The sequence below is a fragment of the Lepidochelys kempii genome, chromosome 2, assembly GCF_965140265.1.
Source record: "Lepidochelys kempii isolate rLepKem1 chromosome 2, rLepKem1.hap2, whole genome shotgun sequence".
NCBI lineage: Eukaryota > Metazoa > Chordata > Testudines > Cheloniidae > Lepidochelys > Lepidochelys kempii.
Window position 1 is genome coordinate 80,715,659 of NC_133257.1, and position 21,476 is coordinate 80,737,134.

Genomic DNA, 21,476 nt, shown 5'->3' on the forward strand with positions numbered 1-21,476 from the left:
CCCAATGCCTGGGCTGGGCAGAGACAGGGCTGCGCGCCGGCCGGGTGGGGGGGGGGGGGAACGCTGGTCCCACCCAAATTCTGCTTTCCCCTTGGGCGGGGGCTCTGTCATCAGCGCTTGGCTTGGCCCCGTGCTCCGGTGCTGTTGTGAGGCTGAGTGAAACACACGCTGCTCCAGCCCATCGTGGGTCAGACATGGAGGGGGAGGGGGTGAAGGAAGAAGGCCTGCCATAGTAAAGAGCCAAGGTCTTGGAAGACTGGAGGGTTGTGCATGCTGTGAATACAGACCCTGGAAGGGGGCCGAGGGATGTGCCCGTGAGCTGTTTCCTCGTGTAAAAGGAACAGGCCTTAGTCTTGTCTCGGCTACTCTCCTCTAAATCAGGAGTTGAGTGCATTGAAGTCCACAAAATTATCCCGTTCTCGGTGGAGCAGGATCAGCTTCTATGAACGTGTACAGCAGGAGCCATTAAAAATAGTGTTTCATTTGCTTAAAACAAAACTCCCGAAGTTCCCTTCCAAAGTCTTTCAGTTGACTTCAGTGGGCTTTAGATCAGGCTCTGGTTTTTTTTTCTCTTACCTCCAAAAGGGGATAGTGTCTTGAATTTGCTGCCTTGCATTCTTTTTCAGTCATATATTTAATTTACTGAAGTTTGTACAGTTCAGTAGTGCTTTTGTTCATCAGCATGCAAAGAACAAATGTGTTGCTCTTCACTTATCTTTTTAAAATGAATTGACAAAGTTTTGTTGGTTGTGCATCGGTTTAGTTCTGGACTTCCCTAATGAGGGTTTATTTACATGTCCGTATGATTTTTGTGGCCAATAAGTAGGGCATCAGTGGGTCATATTTATAAGATGTCAGAAAAGTTGAACTGAACAAATACAGAGTTGGACTTACAAATCTAATACAGGTGAAGAAACACAAAATTAATGGGAAAATGGTGTAAATTGTTCTGTCAGAATAGGACCATGTTTTCATCATGCTCATTTATATAAGCATGTGTATGTGTGCTACTCACACATTTTACAGACTGAAAAGTGCTTTTCTGTAAATAACACTTAAATTAACTCAAAAATTCAGCTTCCATTTTATGTGTAGGTCTGAGCATAGTCTGCTTTTTGTACTAGTAGCCTAAGATTTTCTAAAATGAGAAAATTGTGAAATCCTAGATTTCAGATGGAGTGGCTTGGGTTTTAGTGACAGTATACTATACACTTAAAGTGTTGCACATTTCTTCACTGTATCTGTGTTAAGTATTTATCGTGCCATATTAATTATTTCTCTAGTAAAAAAATACAAATAGTAAATCAATCATCATATGTGTAATTATTGCAGCAGTAATTATCCTTGAGAAGCAGATTGTCATTCTTGGTGGCCTTTGTTCAAATAGCTGACTTTTTTCATTTTCCCATTTTATTTTTCTTGAATGGTGTCCATTTTTTTGAGTGGATTAGTAATATTCTGAGCTGAGGACAATGTGATTGTAAGATTTCTAGGTGGGAGAGCAGCATGAATCAGCTGGGAAGGTCAAAGATTCTTTTATAGCATTTAAATTGAAAATGCTGTGTCCATCAAATATTTCATCTTAATTTTTAATGAAGAAGCAATAGCTATGAGTAATACTGCAAATGTTGTTTGTTAGAATTTCAACAGAAACCTAAATGCAACATTGATTTTAGGTTCTTTTTTAATGATTAGTAGCTTAATCATTAGGAGATAAGCCAGATCTGTAGTTTAAAAGTTAACAGTTTTTTCAAACTGTTTCTCATCTAAATTAAACTATTATATACATCTATGTAAAGAAGCTCTTTTAATTCATGAGTACTGTTTCCACATCTAAACAAAACATGAGATACACAGTAAATTTGCAATTTATCTGTACTTAGTAACTTTTTCTGATGGAAAAAGGTTTAAAAGATATTTCTGACATGGCTGTCACTTCTGATAACATAATTTGAAACTTGTATCTTAGGGGAATAGTGAGACAAGGCAGGTAAATACATAAAACAAAATGACAGTTGAATTCTGGGGAGTTTGTATGTTGAATGCATGAAAGTAATGTTCATTTGAAATGGTGGGTGTTAAGAACTCACTAATAACTAAATGTGTTTTGTTTTTTGAAAATACATTTGTGAATTAGTTTTCTTCTGTTTTGCTTTTTTTTCCTCTTTTTGGTTTGCTGGTACCGATAGTCTTAGTCTAATTATCCTAGTAACTCTCATTGACTGGTACTAGCTCTTGACATAAATGAGAAACAAGGTAGGGCAAACAATAGCTACCTCTTCCCCTCTCGCCTCCCCCAACATTTTAAAAACATTTACACAGAAGACTATCGTTGTTTATGAAAAGCTGTATACCATGCACTTCAGGGATATGTAAATACATGCTTGCGCATAGGTGAGCAAATAATTCTCCGTCCAGAGACATTTAAGACAAGATATTTAATTTGAATATCTTAAGTGACTAACTTCTTTTTAAAGATTAAAACTGCTCGGTTGTTTTTAATATATTTAGAATCAATTGCATCAAACTTATCAGTCTTGACCTATGTTTCATTTTGCTAGTTTATTCATCTCATTTCTTATGGCGATTTTTTCTGAAAGGGATCCTTATTGTATGTTTTCTATGTAATCAAAACAATCTTAAACAGATACCTAAAAAAAAGGGAGGGGCGGTAGTGGAGGTCAGCTATATATAAGTGTGAAAGCTACAAAACAAGCTAAGTTGCAAAAGACAAGACGATGGGGGAGGACGACTGGTCATTTATATTCCTTTTTAAACTCAGAATGCTTGAGGGCCAGAATTGTCCTAAATGTATTCAGGATGCTGTACTTGGGACCTTCTGAGCTGAGGAGGCAAGGGGTAAAGAGCAATTCAGTTGTCTTGTTTAAATTGGCCTCTTGAATGGCTAACCCTTTTGTAACTTGGCACACTCTGTAAAAGATCACACTTAAATTACTAACCCTTTTTCCTTCACTTGGAGGTATTTGTGTTTTGTTCTTAAAAGTTTTTTTGATCAGAAATGGTTTGTTTAGAAACATATGGATGCTATGAAAATGTAGGTTTCAGAGTAGCAGACGTGTTAGTCTGTATTCGCAAAAAGAAAAGGAGTACTTGTGGCACCTTAGAGACTAACCAATTTATTTGAGCGTAAGCTTTCGTGAGCTAAGTGAGCTGTAGCTCACGAAAGCTTATGCTCAAATAAATTGGTTAGTCTCTAAGGTGCCACAAGTCCTCCTTTTGTTTTTATGGAAATGTAGTCATCCATGTCATCTGTGGGAAAAAAACCCAGATATTTATTAGAGAATTTGAATGAAAAGGCAGTCCTAATGTATCTTTAAATCCCATCCTTCTCAACCAAAGTAAGGTAATATCCATTAGGCTAAAGTCGTGTGTGAAAGTTCGCTAGAAATTTTAGGTGTTAAATAAGCCACCACAGGGAGCTGGTATAGTCCCGCAAATTTAGTAGAAACATTGAACCTGAGGACTTATTTAAGCATTTTTCTTTTTCTTTGTCACTTCAAAATTAATTTCCTTGTACTGATATTTAGTAACCCAGTTTTATAATTCTGTGGCTTAATTTGTTAAATGTTTAGGTCCTAGAAAGAAGGAAAAAATTTGCTCACTGTATTATGTACGTATATTATGTCTAAAACAGGCATGTATCTTGAAATGATACCAGGGCAATGCCTTGTGATTCTTAGAGTTGTGTCCTCTTTTGGGAAAACCAAGGTACTCTTTCCATCTTGCCTGCATTTGCAACTGTAACTTCTGCAAAGTTGGTAGTGAGTGAAGATGATCAATTTCATCCCCTGTATTTGTGTGTGTGTTTAATGTGACTAGTTCTCTAAAATAAATTTGAAACAATAATACATTTCTTGTATACAAGGCACAGATGTTATGGAATATTGGTATTTAAGGTAGAAGGGTAGTGGATTATTGTAACAAAAAGGTAGCTTTATTAGTAACAATAGTTAAGAAAAAATTTAACATTCAAATCCCCATCAAACAGTAACACTTCTATTAATTTCTCAAGTAGCTGAATGTTTATCACCCCCACACTGCACAACCTCTAAATTACATGGACTGGATGTTACTTATTATATTGATTATAGTCTAATCCGCAGACAGTCTAGCATAAACAAAAAACAGCAATTACTATTGGCATGATTCCTTTGAACTCAACTCAAAGTTCCAGTATGGCTGGTCCAAAGAACTTTTTCTGAAAGGCCTGGTTTCAGGATCTCAGAGGTTCTGGCATAATCATTTTATAGGGAGGGAACAAAACATTCATAAGTTTCCACTTGGTCTGAAAAGCAAAACCATTTGTTTTGATGCATGAGTGGATTGTTGGCTTTTATTTGGCCACCCAAAAAGGGAAAATATTAGACATTGAACACAAAAGTATACATAAACAAATCAAATTTCAAAGGGATTTAAAATGACCATCTTATAATGTTATAGTACAGTCTATTTATAGTTACTTTTTTTGGTTTTGCCAGATTATTCCCATGTCTCATTAAAAAAAATGTTGCTCCCCCCTTAAGTAATTCTCATTGACATGTCTAATGTTTATAACTGAATTTATCAACTTCAGGATTACAAAAATGATATCCAATTGCTTTCTGGGACCAGTGCAAATCTAATGGACCATTTCTCAGGAGCAGGTGATCTTGTATCTTGGAAACCTTCTATCTGTAAATAGTTATGAACTAAACTGTTAGTTGCCATGTGGCTGAAATCTTTAGATAAAAATTCCTGAAAAGGTCTTGAAGTCTAGAAGTATGGCTTGGGTTTTCTAGTTGCAGCTAACTCTTGCAACAAGAGACGCTCTTAATATGGAGACGTGTAGGATAACATGTTCCACTATGATCTAAGATTTCTTAAAAGGCTTTATGCTTTCCTGTAATTCATTCTGTGTAACTGGTTTGATAGCTTTAATTTCTTTGTTATGAAATGCATGCCTTAGTATTGAAATCTCATAAATTTTGTAAAAAACCCTTTCTACCTTTTTTTAGTTAAGTATTTGTAAATGAGAAAAGGACTTAAATCCCCTCCCTCCCCAAGCCTGTTAGAATTTCATGTAGACATCTTCTGGATTAAATGCTTTTTTTGTTTGAAACACTGATTTAGAACGTGGTATGAATTCTGATATCTCAAGGAAAAACCTCAACATTTTGGGCAGGTCTACAATACAGCTCGGATCGACGCACTGAGATCGATCCACTGGCAGTCGATCTGGTGGGTCTAGTAAATACCCACCAAATCGACTTCACATCGCTCTCCAGTCGACCCCTGTATTCTAGCCCTGACAAGAAGAGTAAGGTAAGTTGATGGGAGATTTTCTCCTGTTGACCCCTCGTGGTAACTCGACCTAAGGTACATCGATTCCAGCTATGTTATTCACATAGCTGGAGTTGTGTAGTGTAGGTCAACTTATCATGGTAGTGTAGATATAGCCTTTGTCTGAAGTGTATTTGGCGTTTTCTGTAGGCTACTGTGGTAGTGTCAAAAGTCAGTATTAGTCCCACTTGAGATGGAGAAAATGCAACTTTCTTATCCTAGTTCAATTAAATCAGAATTGTGCTCAAATATATATAATTTTATTTTTTTCCCCTGTGGGGACTACATTTTGTTCTAGCAGAAATTGTGTATGATTGAACTGTTGGACTGTGGAAAGGTACCTGTCTGGTTTTAAAAGTATTGTGCAATGCTTTTACTACAAAGCAATTGAAACATAAGCATTAAAGTTGTTCAATTGCTCTCTTTATAGTAGTCAGATAGTATAAGGGAAGCTTTTAAATAATTCTAAATCATATGCAACACTTGGCATAGAAGTCTGACAAAAGATGAATCTTTGAAAACAGAGTTCAGTAGTGAGTTTTGTTTTTGTTTTAACTTCAATTTTAGGCAACTTGGGTGCTTAGCATGCATCACATTCCACTTCAAGTATGAGAATTATGCTAGTTTAGCAATTATTAGAGATGAAAGAAATTCTGTTAGATATGAATCCACCTAAACTTCAGTTGCTTTAGTTTTAGCCAGGATAATGATCAGGCAGTAGTTAGCCATATGCCTGGGGACTATGCTATAGCAAAAAAAGATTGGGCTGATCTTGGGGGTATTTTTATTACAACACATTACAATTAGCATGTTCGTTCCGTCTGCCTGCTTTCTTGGGTTTTTCGTTTGGTTCCAAAAATTCTGCTTTCAGTTCTTTTGTGGCATATGTGTGTAAGATGCTGTTAGTACCCTCATGAAAAGAAGTTAAAATAAGGAGTATTTTCCTCTAATATTACAGTACTAGTTAAAATTGTACAAACTCTTTTTTTTAACCGTAAAAGTTATTTTTTGGCATTCCTTTACTATTTTTGAAGACTTTTTTCCTCCACAATGCTGAAGTACAAGAAGAAAAAAAATGTTTTTCAGGATTTAATTTATTATGTGGCCCATATTCTTCTGGGATGTGCGTAACACTTATTTTCAATGGAGAGATACTGTAGATTAAAGAACGCCCACAGTGCATGATTTACAGCAGCTTTTTGTTCTTACACTTCAACTTCTTTTACTATGTATAGTCTTAAGTATAGGAGTCTTGTCAGTTATCCACATTTTAAAAACATCCTGAATCCTGCACCACTGATATTAATGGCAGGTGTCTTTCCCTTCTTCCCCCCTTACCCCCCATTGACTTCAATGGGAACAGGAGAGAGGGCTTACTGTTTGCATTAGTAATTCATCTGAAATGTTATTCCATTTTTAAATAAGTATGGTATCTTTCAAGGTTTAACTCCCCCCCCCCTTCTGAATCTCTTAAACCCTACATTATATTTAATTTGATGTAGTGCATTTTTATTGTTATTCTTTGGTGTGCAAATTGTTTTGCTGTTTAATGATACTGCATCACTTTTTTTTTCTTTATTGGTAACTAGAATGAAATGTGTTAAATCTGGCTGTGCTAGCCTTTGGTCAAATAGTCCCAGGTGAAGCAGAATTTGACACCTTTATATCCTACTAAAAATAAGCAGGGGGGAAAAATATTCAGAATCTCAATGTTGCCCCCAATTTTTAGTGTCCTGGATCTGGAGTAAAACATACAACTTCTTTATCTCCATTTATTTATCCATTTATTTATTTCTTTATCTCCAGGTAAATTTATCTGTATTTACCTGCTTAATGAACATCAGAAAACAACATCCCTGATGACTGGTTTCTGAGTGAGATTTTTATTTTCCCACTCTGGATACTTTTGTAAAACTAGAATGTTCGACTTTCCATTCTTGACTCATTAATGTCTTGAAGGGATTTAACAGGGAAAAAAGCCCTTCAATTTAAAATATTTCTTTTACACATATCACATTAAGTGACACGATGAGGCCATGCCCTTGATAATTCTAGGCTATATGTTGGTCAACAAAATATGCTCTGGCTCTGAAGTATATTAACCTTGGGGGAGGTTCAGGGGAGGAAAGCTTATGGGTTTTTTTTCCTAATGGCATCAACATATTTTCTAACTTTTGATAGTACTAATGTGTGTGATGGGTTTGCGGGGGGGGGGGGGGGGGGGAGGAGGAGGAGGGTTTGCTTTATCTCTTTTAGTTACTCTCCACTTCCTTCCTTGCAATTGTGTTCCTTGGAATCTCTGATCCTCTAATCCCAGAACAACAGGGACTTCAAGATGTATGCTCAATGCAACTTTCTATCATCCTAAAAATAGGTGGATGAAATAGTTGACTATTGGCCTTTGTGTGTGACTTCTGGGAAGTGGCTGGGTTACGTAGTTAAGAGCCAGAGCATGGAAAAAAGATTTATGTCTTGTGATTTAAGGTGAAGCTGTTGAATAGATTGAGTGGAAAAGGCTAGTGAGCCAAATACAAATGTAAATCAAGAGAGGAAGGGGAGTGAGCACTGAGTACTTTTCTGGTTGCAGAAAAGTAAAAGACAAGAATGATAAGAGGAAGAACAAAAGGTGATGTACAAAATCATAAAACAAAGAAGTGAATTCCGTGGAAGCAACTCCCTGATAAACATTTAGACAAGAACAACCTAGCTCATGCAAATTAACACTGGAAGAGCTGGTCTTTTGACTAAGATAAATGTGTATCATTAGTTTAATATCTATAGTTTAGTATCTATAGTTCTGCGAATGGAGCAAGTGCATTAGAGCAAAAAGTCTAAATCTTGTTGCTTAACATCAGGCACCTAACTAAGTGAACTGACCTTTCAGAGATGTTGAGCATCCACAAAGCTGTAGGTACTCATCACTTTTGACAGTCAGATCACTTTTAAATTCAGTCACTTAAGTTTGAACATTTTGGCCACTGGTTATTTTTGTTTCTAACCTCTGTGATCCATAGATCAGATTGCTTCAAGTGTGCTTTTCTTTCAAAGAGTTCAGCTTTTTCTGAGAAACATTTAATTAATCCCTTATTTCCAAAGTACAGGTGCAGGTAGAGGCCTGCAAAAATAACCTAAATTCTTAATCATGTCCCAGTGCCCATGTACCATTTAACTCATCACCTATGCCTTACGGAAGTTACTAAAGAGAGAGAGAGAATGTATGGTTTATATGTAGCTGTAATGTATTATGAGGAATCTGAACTCTGAAACCATTACTATTACATAACGGGCTTTGTAACTGCTCAAAAAAAATCTTGGATATTCTTTTCACTTCTTGATTTTTATCATGCTGGACTGGTTATCCATAATTATGTTCTTGAAAGTAAATAATAGCTTTCAGCTAAGTGTGACCACTGAAGGGAGGAAGGATTGCCAAAAGGTCTGAGCACTGGACTTAGAGTTGGGACTCCTGAAGCCAGTTTCTTGCTCTGCCAGTGTCTTGCCATGGTCCTGAGAACTGCTGAATTTCCTCATTTCCATTGACTTCCGTGGGATTTGGGGGTGCTCAGCAGCATGCACACACAGGCCTGGAGTGAGCCTGAGGAAGTCACTTAATTTCTTGGAGCCAGATCCAGTTGAAATAAATGAACTAAATACAGGGGAAGGGAGCAAAAAGGAATCTTTCCTCTCCCACAGCCTGTTAGCAGGACACGGAGCAACAGCACTATTAGCAATGTCTACTGACAGTACAACAAATTTGTATAGCTATGTTCCCACTGGATGACCCTGTCACTCTCCAGTGACATTCCTGTACCCTCCTGCAGGATGATGCAGAACACTGCTTTGCAGTGTGCAGGGGTTCCTGTTCTCATTGCATGGACTGCATCCAGTGCGAGATCAGTGGAATTGCAACAGTTTGACTTCTTTTTGTATAACTGCAAAAGGGGTGGAGTAAAGTGAGAACTTGGCCCTCAGCACCTTAGTTCCATTATCTGTGAGATGATATAATAATGCCTCAGAGGGATGTTATAAAAAACTTTGAGATTCTTGGATGAATGGCACTTTGTAAAATGCATAGTATTGTTACCAACTTACCAACAAAAACACTTTAAAATATAGTCCAAGTGTTTGCTCATGGATGAGAGATTAGGGAGGCAAGGTCAGTACACAACTGGTCTAACTGTCCTGAAAACAAAATAGGTTCCAAGTTTAGAAAGACACTAGAATTCTGTGTGGTTGGAAGGAGTCTCTTTTCTGCCTTCCTCACCCATAATATTCCATAGACATGACTGTCTCCATACATGATTCAGTGTGTCACATTGGGATGCTGTCATCCATGAATAAAAAATATGAGGGTTGAAAGAGAATGGTCCAAAGGGGTGTGTGTGTGTCTGTTTCTTTTAAATGTGCCTAACCAGAAAGGTTATCTTTTTAGGTATTGCCTAAGAAAATACTACTATTTCAGCATAGGAATAATATTATCCAACCAACACAGCTGAATTGGGAGCCACACACTGCTCCCAGTTTAGCTTTTATACGAGAGTAACTGAAAAAGAAGCTCAATAGAGGAACAGGCTGGAGAGGAGAGTGTGTAAAATGGATAAGAATGTCAGGAGGGGTGTGAGGCAGCCTCTGTCTGTAGGAAGAAGAAGGTGTGAGGGGGTGAAGGTTGGTGGTAATAATGAGCATTCAGTTCTATTATTTTAAACAACCCCTTCCCCCAAGAATCCTTTACACTTGTGAGTTGTGCTTTAAGAAAATACCATTACATTAAAAATAATGGGAGGCAGGGTATACAACACACTGGAAAAGGAAGGAAGGGTTCAGTTTAATCTCAAATATATGTATGTATTTATTGATAGGATTATTACAATTTTAACAAAAAGTATTAAATGGCACTTGAAATTTTGCTTTGTTGGTACAGTGGAACCTCAATTTTATGAACACCAGTCTTCACAAATGACTAATTATGTGAATCATTTTTCCGGGGGGTGGTGGTGGTCATATAACAAAAGTGCTGTCAATGAAAGAACAAGTCAATGTTGCTTTGGATTCCAGTGCCTTCAGATTCTGATGCTGTTGGTGCATTGGAAATTGCTTGGCAGTGGCTTGAAGGACAAGAAGAAAGTGATACAGTGCACCATATTTCAACTCATGTACTGACCTATTGTAATTTTGAGACGTTTGATTTTACGAACTTCTCAGTCCCCCATTTTAGCTGATACACTAGAGCACGACCTCTTTTATCTTCAATGGAAGTGTATTGATACTGTTTAAGGTGGTTCAGAAAATTAGACCATGTCTGGTGTTTGATCTGGATGGTTACTGACCAGTAAGAATACAAGATGTCTTAATACAGTTTTGTAATGTACTTTATATGTTTGCTAACCTCACTGAAGTAGGATTGAATTGTTCCCTCAGAGTCACATTTGCGACTTTCATTGGCACCAGTAGGAGTGAGAGTATGTGCTTGTATCTATGTCTATGCAGAAAATTTGGCTGATGATGACTTTTAAAGAAAGTCTGAATGGTGTAGAAGAAGTGGAGAAAGAATAAACAAGAGGAACTACTTTAGGGTGTGATCCTGCAATTTACTCCACATTTATAACTCTTTATTGACTTCAGCAGGCATTCCCCATACAAAGTGAACCTTTTATTAAAATATGTTCTAAAGGCATGGCCCTGCAAAGTGATGCAAGTGCACAAAATCCATTGAATTTAAATGGGATTTGAGAGGCTCAGCACTTTGCAGTACTGACTGTTAAATTTGCCTCTGCTGTGTGACTAATCTACCTGATCATATTAAATATCAATGCATAGATGGTGGCAATAAGTATCTCTTCTTAGTTTGTACGTGGACATGAAGAGAGAGGAAAAGCAGAAAGATACTTCCAGAAATGACAGTAATTTTTAGATACTAAAATAATGGCGCACGCGTTTCATTTCTATTCTGTCTGGGTAGCTCTGTAAATTGTATATTGATTATGCTAATATACTTAGTGCCCCTTACTTATCTGCAGATATTATTCAAACATGTAGATGGAATGCATGCTTTATAAAGTAATCATCATAGGAAGAATACTTTTGTGGAAGATAAGTTTTAAATTCAAGTACCAATGTTAAGCTTATGGCAAGTTATATTGAGTTATAGGAAATGCAAAATATAAGTTAAATATGTATATTTATATTGTAAATCAAACCTTCTCATGCCCCTAGCAATCTTGGTTGCTGTGTTAAGTTTTGTTTTGTTTCACATCCCTTAAATAAAGTGTTTTTAGGAAGGGTACTAAATCAATAACAGTCTGTTTATAGTGTATTTTGGAATATGTGGCTTCTCTTTCTTTGTTTAACAAGCTGAAAAGAGCATCAGACATTTAGGGAAGTATGTATTCTCTCTCTCTCTCTCTTTAATTTATTAGCCTACCCATAGTAGAAGAAAATAGCCTTTTTTCAATTATCTATAGCTTTTATTTTGTTATAGTTTGTAATAGCTCAAAAGCCATAAATCATAGCCTCTGTTCTCCATAAAGGATTCCCTCTCAGTGAAAATGCACCTTTTCATAGTACTCCCACATTTCTGTTTTCATCCATTCCTTTTTCCATATGAGGTCTCCCCAAGCATGCACCACTGCTGTCTGGTTCTATTAATTGGTGTACTAATACTAACAGACTGACCCTTCCATGTGGGGTAGCTCAGTTAGTTAGCAGAAGATGTGAATTCTTCCACTGTTAGCTTTATAAACTCTACCCCACATACATAAGCCTTGTGCCACCTTGACAACCTTTCTAGGTAGGAGGGGTGAAATCCTGGCTGACCAGCAGATGCTGAAGTAAATTAGTAGGAGGTTAACTCTGCTGTCAGAATCTATGGGCCAAATCTGTTTGTTCCCCCACTTAGTGACTTCAGAGAGACGATTTGCATAAGAAGGCAAGTAAGATTTTGCCCTAACAATGTTGGTTTTTCAACTTTCCTGGAACCCTCTGAGTCTGGGCATGCAGGATAGTCTGAATTCAAACCAGAGTTTTCACGGGCTAACAAGTAGCTCTGCCTCTTGGATCGCAAAGCTCAACAGCCCTTACTGTTTTTATATAAAGTTCTTGTTTTAGAAATGCATTTTTGTAGTAAAGTTGAAATGCTGTTATGAGTCCAAATCCACCAGCCTTTATAAAGGTAGAGACAGCTGAAATACTAGAATTCTGTTTTCCCTGACTGAGATCTTCTTTTAAAAAAAATATTCTATTCAAATAGAATTTTCCACAGTGAAGGAGTGCAGGGCCACAATTGTTTTGGTGAGTGATTCTTGTTTAGAAACACTTCTTTTTTTAAAAAAAATTTCATCATGTAATTGTATAAAAGGGAATTGATGGTTTATTGCTTTAAGAAGCTGACAATGTTCTCTGATCTAGTTAGCAAAGAAATATTTCCACAGCTAGCAAAACAGGTGACTCTGCAGTCATAAGCACTTAACTGTTCAGACAAAAAAAATTGTTTCTCTGAAATAATGATGTCACAAAAGTATCTAGAATTAATATTCAGCCATCGCAGCGTAACATAACATGACTGGAAACACAGGCTTTAGCTCTCCATATGTCCTGAGGTTTCTTCTTTTGTTGGCATTCAATTACTTTTACTATCCCGGAGTTCTCTTCTTATGGTAGGCCATGCTAAATACTTTATATATTAAAAAAAAAAAAAGTCTAAAGTCAAAACCCCTTGTTCACAAATATAATCCTAGACTATAAATAATCTTTGTTTTTACAGTATTAACTAGAAATATTTGACATATGCTGCTGCTGTCCACATATCCTTCCTATACTTATTTTTAATGTAGTTTGCTAGCCAGAAGCTTTTGTCTCATGTTGGTATAAAGTGTAAAGCCCCTAGTAGAGGGATATTGTTGAAAATTGCCTTTGTTTATTCAAAGGAAACACAATGCTTCAGTTAATGCTTGGGGAAGTAAACATTGAAGTTGGGTATGAGATTTAGGGTGATGTTTATCCAAGTGAGTTTAACATGGTATGATAACTGGAATGACACTGAAGGCTAAAGTTCTTATAAACAGGCTATGAGAAGACTTAATATGGTTCCTTTTTAGTACTTTGTGGCTACAGAAGGATGGACTGGACTATAATTACCCAAAGTAGCAAATAATTGTTATTAGATGGAGGAAGAGTCTGGCCATGGTGTAAAGGAGAACTAGTTCATATTTTGTAGGCTAACTCTATGATAAAGGTTCCTTATTCTAGGGCTTCTGTTTTTGTTCTGTTCTCTTCTCTACCATATTTTTCTTTTCAAGTGTTCATCTTTCCTGACAAAACACATCAGTCTAGTTGACTGTTATTGGCAAGTTCTTTATGCAATGGCCTGTTGTGACCTACTTGGCTCTTTTGTGACTAAGAATCCATAAAGAGCTTGAACAACAGTTTAAAAAAGATGCTAACCACAAAGTTACGTGCTAACATGCTGGTCAGAAGTTTACTTTCTTTTTTTTAATGTAACATGTATGGAAGTTGAACTTTGAAAATGTGCACACTTTGGAGTTTTCATACAGGAGAGTATTTCTCCAGAAAAGATTTAAAAGCAGAGTACTATACTAACACCAGTTATTTTTACAAAATATACTATGGTACATGTACTAAAAATAAGCTCGTTTGAGGTAGTCTTCAGGTGTTTTTATGTATTAATTTTCAAAATTCTGCAACGTGCCTTTCAAACAGTAGTACAAATTAACAAAATTTTGCTCTGTATATGTGTCTGCCTCCATTAGTAAAGAGAGGTTCTGGTACCTCTGCTGATGGAAGTAATCAATGCATTTCTGCAGAAAGACTTAGTCCCCCAGTTTACATACCTTAAAGGCAGAGAAGCGAAGACCTACTTAAAGCAGAACAAAACAAATCTTGTTAACATCCTAGAAGGCTACTGTCTGGTCTCTGAACTTCCCTTTTTGGGAACAGCTGTTGGGAAGGTTATTTTATATCCACTTTCATGATTTTTTGAGGCCTGCTGATGATTTTTTGAATACATGGCGATACTGTAAACATGAAGTCTCCTCTCTACACTTTTTCCCCACTGGAAGGGAGAAGGAACTGTTTTTCGCTACTGCACCTTCAACTCAAAGAGTTTTTGCTTTTGGGAGTGTAATAAGGAAGTAGTTCTGCTCCTTGACTCCTCCCCTACCTTCACTTTGGTGGGTCATTTTCTGCTGTGAATAGCTTCAATGCCTGCCTCTGCAGCACCCTGTAGCTTCCAAAAGCAGTCACAGAATGAAGCTGACATGATTCTTGTCAGTTTCACTGCTGCCCAGAGGGTTTTTGAATAGTCAGTCTGGCCAGAGTGGTGTGTGCTTAGGGAATCTGTGAGCCATAATAAAGATGCTGGTATGGTCTGTTTGCAGACTAAGGGTATGTCTATACTACCCGCCGGATCGGTGGGCAGCAATCGATCCAGCGGGGGTCGATTTATCGCATCTAGTCTAGATGCGATAAATCGACCCCCGAGCGGTCTCCCGTCGACTCCTGTATTTCACCTCCACGGGAGGCTCAGGCAGAGTCGACGGGGAAGCGGCAGCAGTCAACTCACCGCAGGGAAGACACCGCGGTGAGTAGGTCTAAGTACATCAACTTTAGGTACGTTATTCACGTAGCTGAAGTTGGGTAACTTATCGATCATCCCCCCTTTAGTGTAGACCAGGCCTCAGTAAGACAGCACTGTGTTGGTTCACTTTTGCAAGGCTATCTTCACAACTGTAATGGTAGCTTTTTTAAAAAAAAAATCTTAAATTTAGTGGAAATTAATGGTTTAGCACCCACTCCCGCTTTGCCAGGAAAAGGTTCCCATTTAGCAATGTAGAGTAGGTGAGTGGAGTCTCCATGCCTTGTCTTAGTCCCTGATTTAGTTATGTACCAGAATACAGTACAGTGGATTGAAAACAGATATCCAAGAGGAAATTTGACTTGTTTCTTAATCCATGAGATCTCGTTGGTAAGGAACTCTGCTGCAAGGAAACTACATGCTTGTGGACAAAGTGTGGTGCTATGGTCTGGTTTGAGGTTTTGCACCTTGCAGTGATTCTGTACTAGGCAATGTTCTCTTGCCCTGTTGCACAAGCATTACTGGCTTTCAGAACTGAAACTAGGGAGATGACGCATGAGTCATTTCAGCTACCCACCTAACATCTTGTGTTTTTTTTTGTTTTTGTTTGTTTGTTTACCTTTTCCTGGCAGTAGAAGAAAATGAAACGGAGGACCAGCAGGCGGGTGTGGGACAGATAGCCGCACAGACTGGTAATGCTGAATTCCTTCATTAGTGCTTGTTTGCTGGTTTACAACAGTGTGAGATTTATTTTTTCAAAGTCTGCTCTCATCTTACTGAATTTCAACTTCAAATGCACTTCTAAAGCCCAGGGAAAAAAAATGATCCCACTTTTCAATGTCAGAAAATCAGGAATATTGCTGTTTGTAGCGTATCCAACTGAAAGGGAAGCATTAACCTTTAAAGTCCAAGATGGTTTGTCTGCAAACAAACTACCATGTGCACCTGCAAAACCCAACCCTAAGCATTCATCTTTATGAAACTGTTGTTGTCTTGGGCTAGTTATTTTATAAGTGATTTTAAGCTTAAAATGGTAATTGTTCAGTTTGTTTACCAGTCACTAACCCCCTTCATGTAAGTCAGTGGGAGATGTGTAGATAAATCCTTTTGTTTAGGTCTGAACATACATGGAATTTATTATTAATAATTGTAAAGAAGTACTGCAAGTAGGTTAATATTATGGTATCCATTCCTTGTAACAATAACGGCTTTTCCCCCTCTTGTATGATTTCTAGAATTAAAGAAATGATTTTTTATTTTTTTGTTTTGGTTTTGATTAGGGTCCTGGTCCTGCAAACAGTTATATAAATACTTATTCATGGGGATAGCCCCATTGATTTAACTGAAGTTACTCTTATAAGGCCTCCTTTCTTAAGGGTTTTCCAGGTTGATTCCTAGAATTAGAGGATTTAAAAAAAAAAAAAAGGAGTTTATAGGCAATAGTTCGAATTCTTTCTTTTTAGATTGTAAAGAATACATTTAAGGCTGTTAAGTGAAATACTTTGTCACCCAGAGTACTGTACACATCTTGTTGTTAGTGTTTGTTGCAATGCAGGTGAAACACTTTATTTAAAAATAAATAAATTTAAATGAGAGAAAGGAAGGTTTCTCTAAATCACAGGAATGAATTTATGCCTAAATTATTTGATTTTTTTTTTAACTTGAGAACTAATAACTGCCATATACATTTTCAGTTTGAAAAACAGTGGGCTGTAAAGATGAGGAATAATACGTCAGGAAATGGTCCAGTTTTCTACTATTTTTACTTTTATTTTTGTATTAACTCTGAGTTGTTAAATCTTGTTTGTGCATTTATTTTCATATTACTATTTTATCTTGTGTTCTGGTACATTCATTGTAGAATAAGATATTATTTATTTATTTATTTATTTATTTATTTGACTATCAAGAGAACTTAATGCTAGAAATTCAAAAATAACTCCAGATATATCTGATCCAGGCAGTGCGGAAAGTCCATACTATATCCACATTGCCAGAAGTTTTTATAGTAATACTTTGTATCTAAGCTCTGGCTCTAACCATTAAATGTGCTTTTTATAGAGTACCAAGTTATAAATGTAGTGCAGCTACGGCATATTAATCTTACTGCAGAGATTTAATGAGGCAGTTGTTTTGCGATGGACACTACTGGGAGCAGAAAGCGACATAGTTTTACTTTACCACTGAGCTGCAGAAATATTTCTTGCCTGGTAATAATTATAACCACATGATCTTAGTTTTCCTTTCTTTTGCCAGCACTTTTCCATGCAGAAGTGGCTTGGAAGCTAGTGAAATGTATTGGAAACTGGGCAGTTTTCATGGTAGTTTGACATTTTAGCTCTGATCAGCCATGGGTCCTTGTTGCGTAGAGAGAAATATGTAAGATGAGTTTCAAGAATACAGATAGTCTTTGCCAGTCCATTGAGATGCCTTTTAGATATTCATTACTTTTACTTGACTTTTATATGGGTTATAAAAAGTAAATGTGGTGAAACCTCATTTTTACATGGACAGAATGGAATTTCTGCTGGTTGGCCTTAAGCTGATCCCATACTTGAAATTAATTGAAGTCCATTGGTTTATTGCCGCCAACTCTTTTAAGCCAATGCAATTTTTCATTTTCCCCAAAGTTGCAGTTTTATTAGACCAAGTTATAGAAATAACATCCCTTATGAGGAGGAGGAAGAGGAGAAGGACAGAACCACCTGCCAGAGAACGTAGTAATGGGAAAATCATACTACTTTTAATTTCCACTTATAAATAATGTTAACATAATCAGTAACAGAAGACAGATCTTGATTTTTTTTATTGTGTTCATAAATTGACTTTATTTCTGTATCAAATCTAATCCTCCTTTCTATACTAGATAATTAGAAATGTAGGCTGTAAGCCATGTGCAGTTGCAGACATCGTAAAGTGCTAGTGGGGGCTAGAGCCGTGTTTGTTATAGATGGTAGTTGGGGCATGGCTGTGGAGTTTACAGAATTGACAGTACTAGTGTTTGCAAGTGTTGGGGATGGAGATGTTTGAATAGATGATTGTAGTATTTGTGGCTTTGTTAGTTGCAGATGTTAGGGTGAAGAGGGGCATTTATGGTACTTAGAGGTATTTGATACAGACTGTTTGAAAGCACGAGCCTTAATTAGGAAGAGGTAAAGATGCAACTGCATGCATATTGCATTTATGAACCAGGTTTTGTCTAGGCTCACAAGGAGCTTTTCAAATGATGAAACTAAGCATGTGTGCAGTCACTAACGAACAGCCACCTCTGGGGTGGAAGACAGCTGCTGTTACGATTTAGAAAACCATCCCACAGACTCCAAGTTATATGACCTATTTAAAAAAAATATATATATTTTGTGGTGGTGTCTCTCCAAGACAGTGAATAGGGAGGAAATGCATTCACCAACAGAGAGGCTGAGACTGCCAGAACTCATTTCACAGGAGCATCATAGGCTACAAGTGAACCTAGGTCCCAGAGGGTCCCCCTGAAGTGTTGACCTAAAAACAAATGTGCCAGGTGGCTACATTGCCAGGTGGCATGTATTCTAAAGTTGCTGCAAAAGGGAATAAGCTTGAGTGAGTCCTGTCCCTGTAGAGTTATATCTGTGAATGCAGAAGTGGAAGCAAAAACATTTTTATTACTGTTAAAATTATTTTAATTCTAATAACTAGTATCTACGTAGTAAGCTTTGACTTGAGTAATTCTTCATGTTTTTGTGTGCTAAGGTGTGTGTGTTGTGGTGTTGGATTCTTGTAAAGTGCCAGTATTCATGAACAATAGTTCTTGAATTTTTGCCCGCCTTCCCCTTTTTTTTAAAGCAAACAGGTCTGTAAACTTTATGTGCATCATTTAAATACTCATGTTAAAATTCAGACCCAGTGCCCACATTTCCCTGAGTGCTGTCAGTTTTATGAGATGAAGCTGGGAGCCTGAGCTGAACAACTAATAGTATGCAATATGCATGTGCTACCTTCCAACACGTGTTTAATGATGTTGGGGTCAGTTTGCAAGAGTTAAGACAATTATTTCTTTTCCTGAACTGCTTGTAACCTAGTGGTATTTTAACTACTCTGTTAAGCTTACTGAAGAACTTGGAAAATGTTACTGGTACACAGATTGTTTAGATCCAGATCCAGAATTTAAAAATGGCAGAAGAGCTTTCCTAGGTTCAGATGGTGTCATTTTTGGCAATGTTAGTCTGCATACTACTACTTAATTTGGAAGTAGATGCCTGAGTTAATGTTCTTATTCTAGCATCAAGAAATTTAAAATTGTAAGAATCTTGCCATGTATGTAGGTGTGGTTTAACAGAGCAAACATACCCATTCACCACACTTACTTCTTTCACTCATTTGTTGATGCTCTGTAATATACCTCCCTTTAAAAACAAACCTTGCCATTTATCCTGTCAGAGAGATTCTTCTGGCTTAGCTCATGAGCCACATAGTGTGAGGAAGCTTACTTAACGACAGGTCTGTTTCATTTCTGGTTTATGCATAAGTATCCTCTGTCGTTGGTAAATGATTTGAAGGGCAGCAGTGTTTATTGCAGGTTTCAGGGAGATGGTAAGAGCCATGACAATTGTGGCAGATGTAGGGAATGGTTGGTATTTGTGGCAACTGTACCATTGCAGGCATCTCATCATGGAGGAGTGGTGATGATGGCTTTTGTAGCAGACGGAAAAGGATTAGGTCCTAACTGTACTTCTTTCTCTGTGTTTTTATTAAGAATTCATTTTCTCAGGTGACTTATTCCAGCTGCATAAAGTGAAGCGTTCTCAAATGTCTGAAAAGCAGATGAGGCTGTCCATATGGAAAAAAGTAGTAAAATGTGTGGGTTCCTACACGCATTTGTTGTATTGTGGTTCCTGAGAAGAACAAAAGTAAACTGCCAGTTTGCTTTATTGGAGAAGACAGATTGTTTTATTTCTGTCTTTGGGGGAAACGCTTAGTAAAATGGGCAAAAAGTCAGGAATAGTTAAGGCACCACAGTGTACTCTACCTCAAAAGAAGAAAAGTCAACCTAAATTACTCTTCATTTAACCTCATTCCAGCATTAGTCATTTACAGAGCTGAGGTAGTGCAATGAATTGTATGGTTCCTACTGTGCTCAAGGGATTTGGCTGAGATCACCTGACACATTTAACTTAGAACTTGATAGTGGGATCATGCCTGCTATTTTGGGGTTAGGACTAGCTTGTCCCAGTGATCCTCAAAACACTTGTTATCCCAAACAAGAGAAAGGTGTCCTTGTGGAGTAGTTACAATTTATAACAGTTAGTTTCCAGCTTCCCGTGATCTGGCAAAACAAGGAATCCATCCAGCTTATTCTTTAGTTAAATTGTATCCAAGTTAAAGCACATACATATAACTTTAACCCAAAGCATAGTTTTTTCTGTAATATTGTTCTACATCAAGTAATAGGGTGATAGAATATTAAGACTGGCTTATGAAATACAGAACAATTTCATCAGTATGTTAATCAGTTCAGTTTATTTTAATCTTTTATTTAATTCTGGTAATTTCCTGTGAAATACTACAGTTAACTGTGAAAAGAAACTCTCCTAAACTCATTGTTTTTTTTTTTTTTTTTAATTTTCATTGAACACTGTTTAATTGTAAAGGTAATATTTCCTTTCTTATTGTGATCAAAGCCCCTGGATAAGCTGTGAAAAAATTGATAAAGTTAACACTGAAGTATGGGAGAGTTGTTTGAAAGGGGGAGAGTGCTGTTTAGTTAAGGTAGAGGGAAAATTTCTTTCATCATCAAGAATAGAAAAAAAGTTAAGGAAAGAGGTTTCCTCTGCTTATTTAGCAATAAAATGTAAAGTGTGTTTCTCCTGTGCAGCAGGCTCATGCCAAATGTATTTCTGCTTCTTGGTAACAACAAGAACCAATCTGAGTTTTAAAAGGATCTGTTCTTAAAAGCCCTGAGGTCACAGTCTTGATTTTCTTTCAGATGCTAACTGTAAACTAGAAGACAAGGCAGAAGATGGAGAGGTGATAGATTGTAAGAAAAGGCCAGAAGAAGGGGAGGAGTTAGAGGAAGAAGCTGTGCACAGCTGTGACAGCTGCCTCCAGGTGTTTGAATCACTGAGTGATATCACAGAACACAAGATTAATCAATGTCAACTGACAGGTAAACAATACTTATCGCTTTGTGGCTTATTGCACTGTTCTATTTCTGATTCCAGTTTTTTTCTTCAGATTCATCTCCCTCCCCCAAGTTGTTTTACTCCTACACTTGAATGCTTAAGCCTTAGGTGATGCCCATCATTAATTCCGTGGTAAAGTTATGCTGTGAACTGGTGCACCATAAATTTTATTCAGATTGGATAATTAATGCATTCACACCTGATTTAAACTGTGCTTTAGCTTTCAGAGGGCCTGGCTACTACTCTGTTTTCCAGACTTATAGCATACAGTTTTACATGCCTTTTGACTTAAATTAAAAAAAAATATGTCAACCGACGATGCTGGTAAACAGGTTTGACTGCAGTTGGATAATGGATGAATTCATACAATGGTGGGCTATAGATCGGGA

General features: G+C 37.2%; 1 protein-coding gene across 5 annotated transcripts in view; it reads left to right on the forward strand.

The window, feature by feature from the left end:
• Positions 1 to 21,476, forward strand: part of ZNF521 (zinc finger protein 521) — a 269,245-nt gene that overhangs the window by 2,364 nt on the left and 245,405 nt on the right. For 2 of the 5 annotated variants that reach the window (XM_073331350.1, XM_073331353.1), the window contains 2 exons: positions 15,562 to 15,621; positions 20,892 to 21,071. The exons of 1 other annotated variant lie outside the window; for it this stretch is intronic. In XM_073331350.1, coding sequence (XP_073187451.1) covers positions 15,562 to 15,621; positions 20,892 to 21,071 — 240 coding nt within the window. The remainder of the gene's footprint in view (positions 1 to 15,561; positions 15,622 to 20,891; positions 21,072 to 21,476) is intronic. 2 more of the 5 variants (XM_073331351.1, XM_073331352.1) reach the window with 2 other exon arrangements.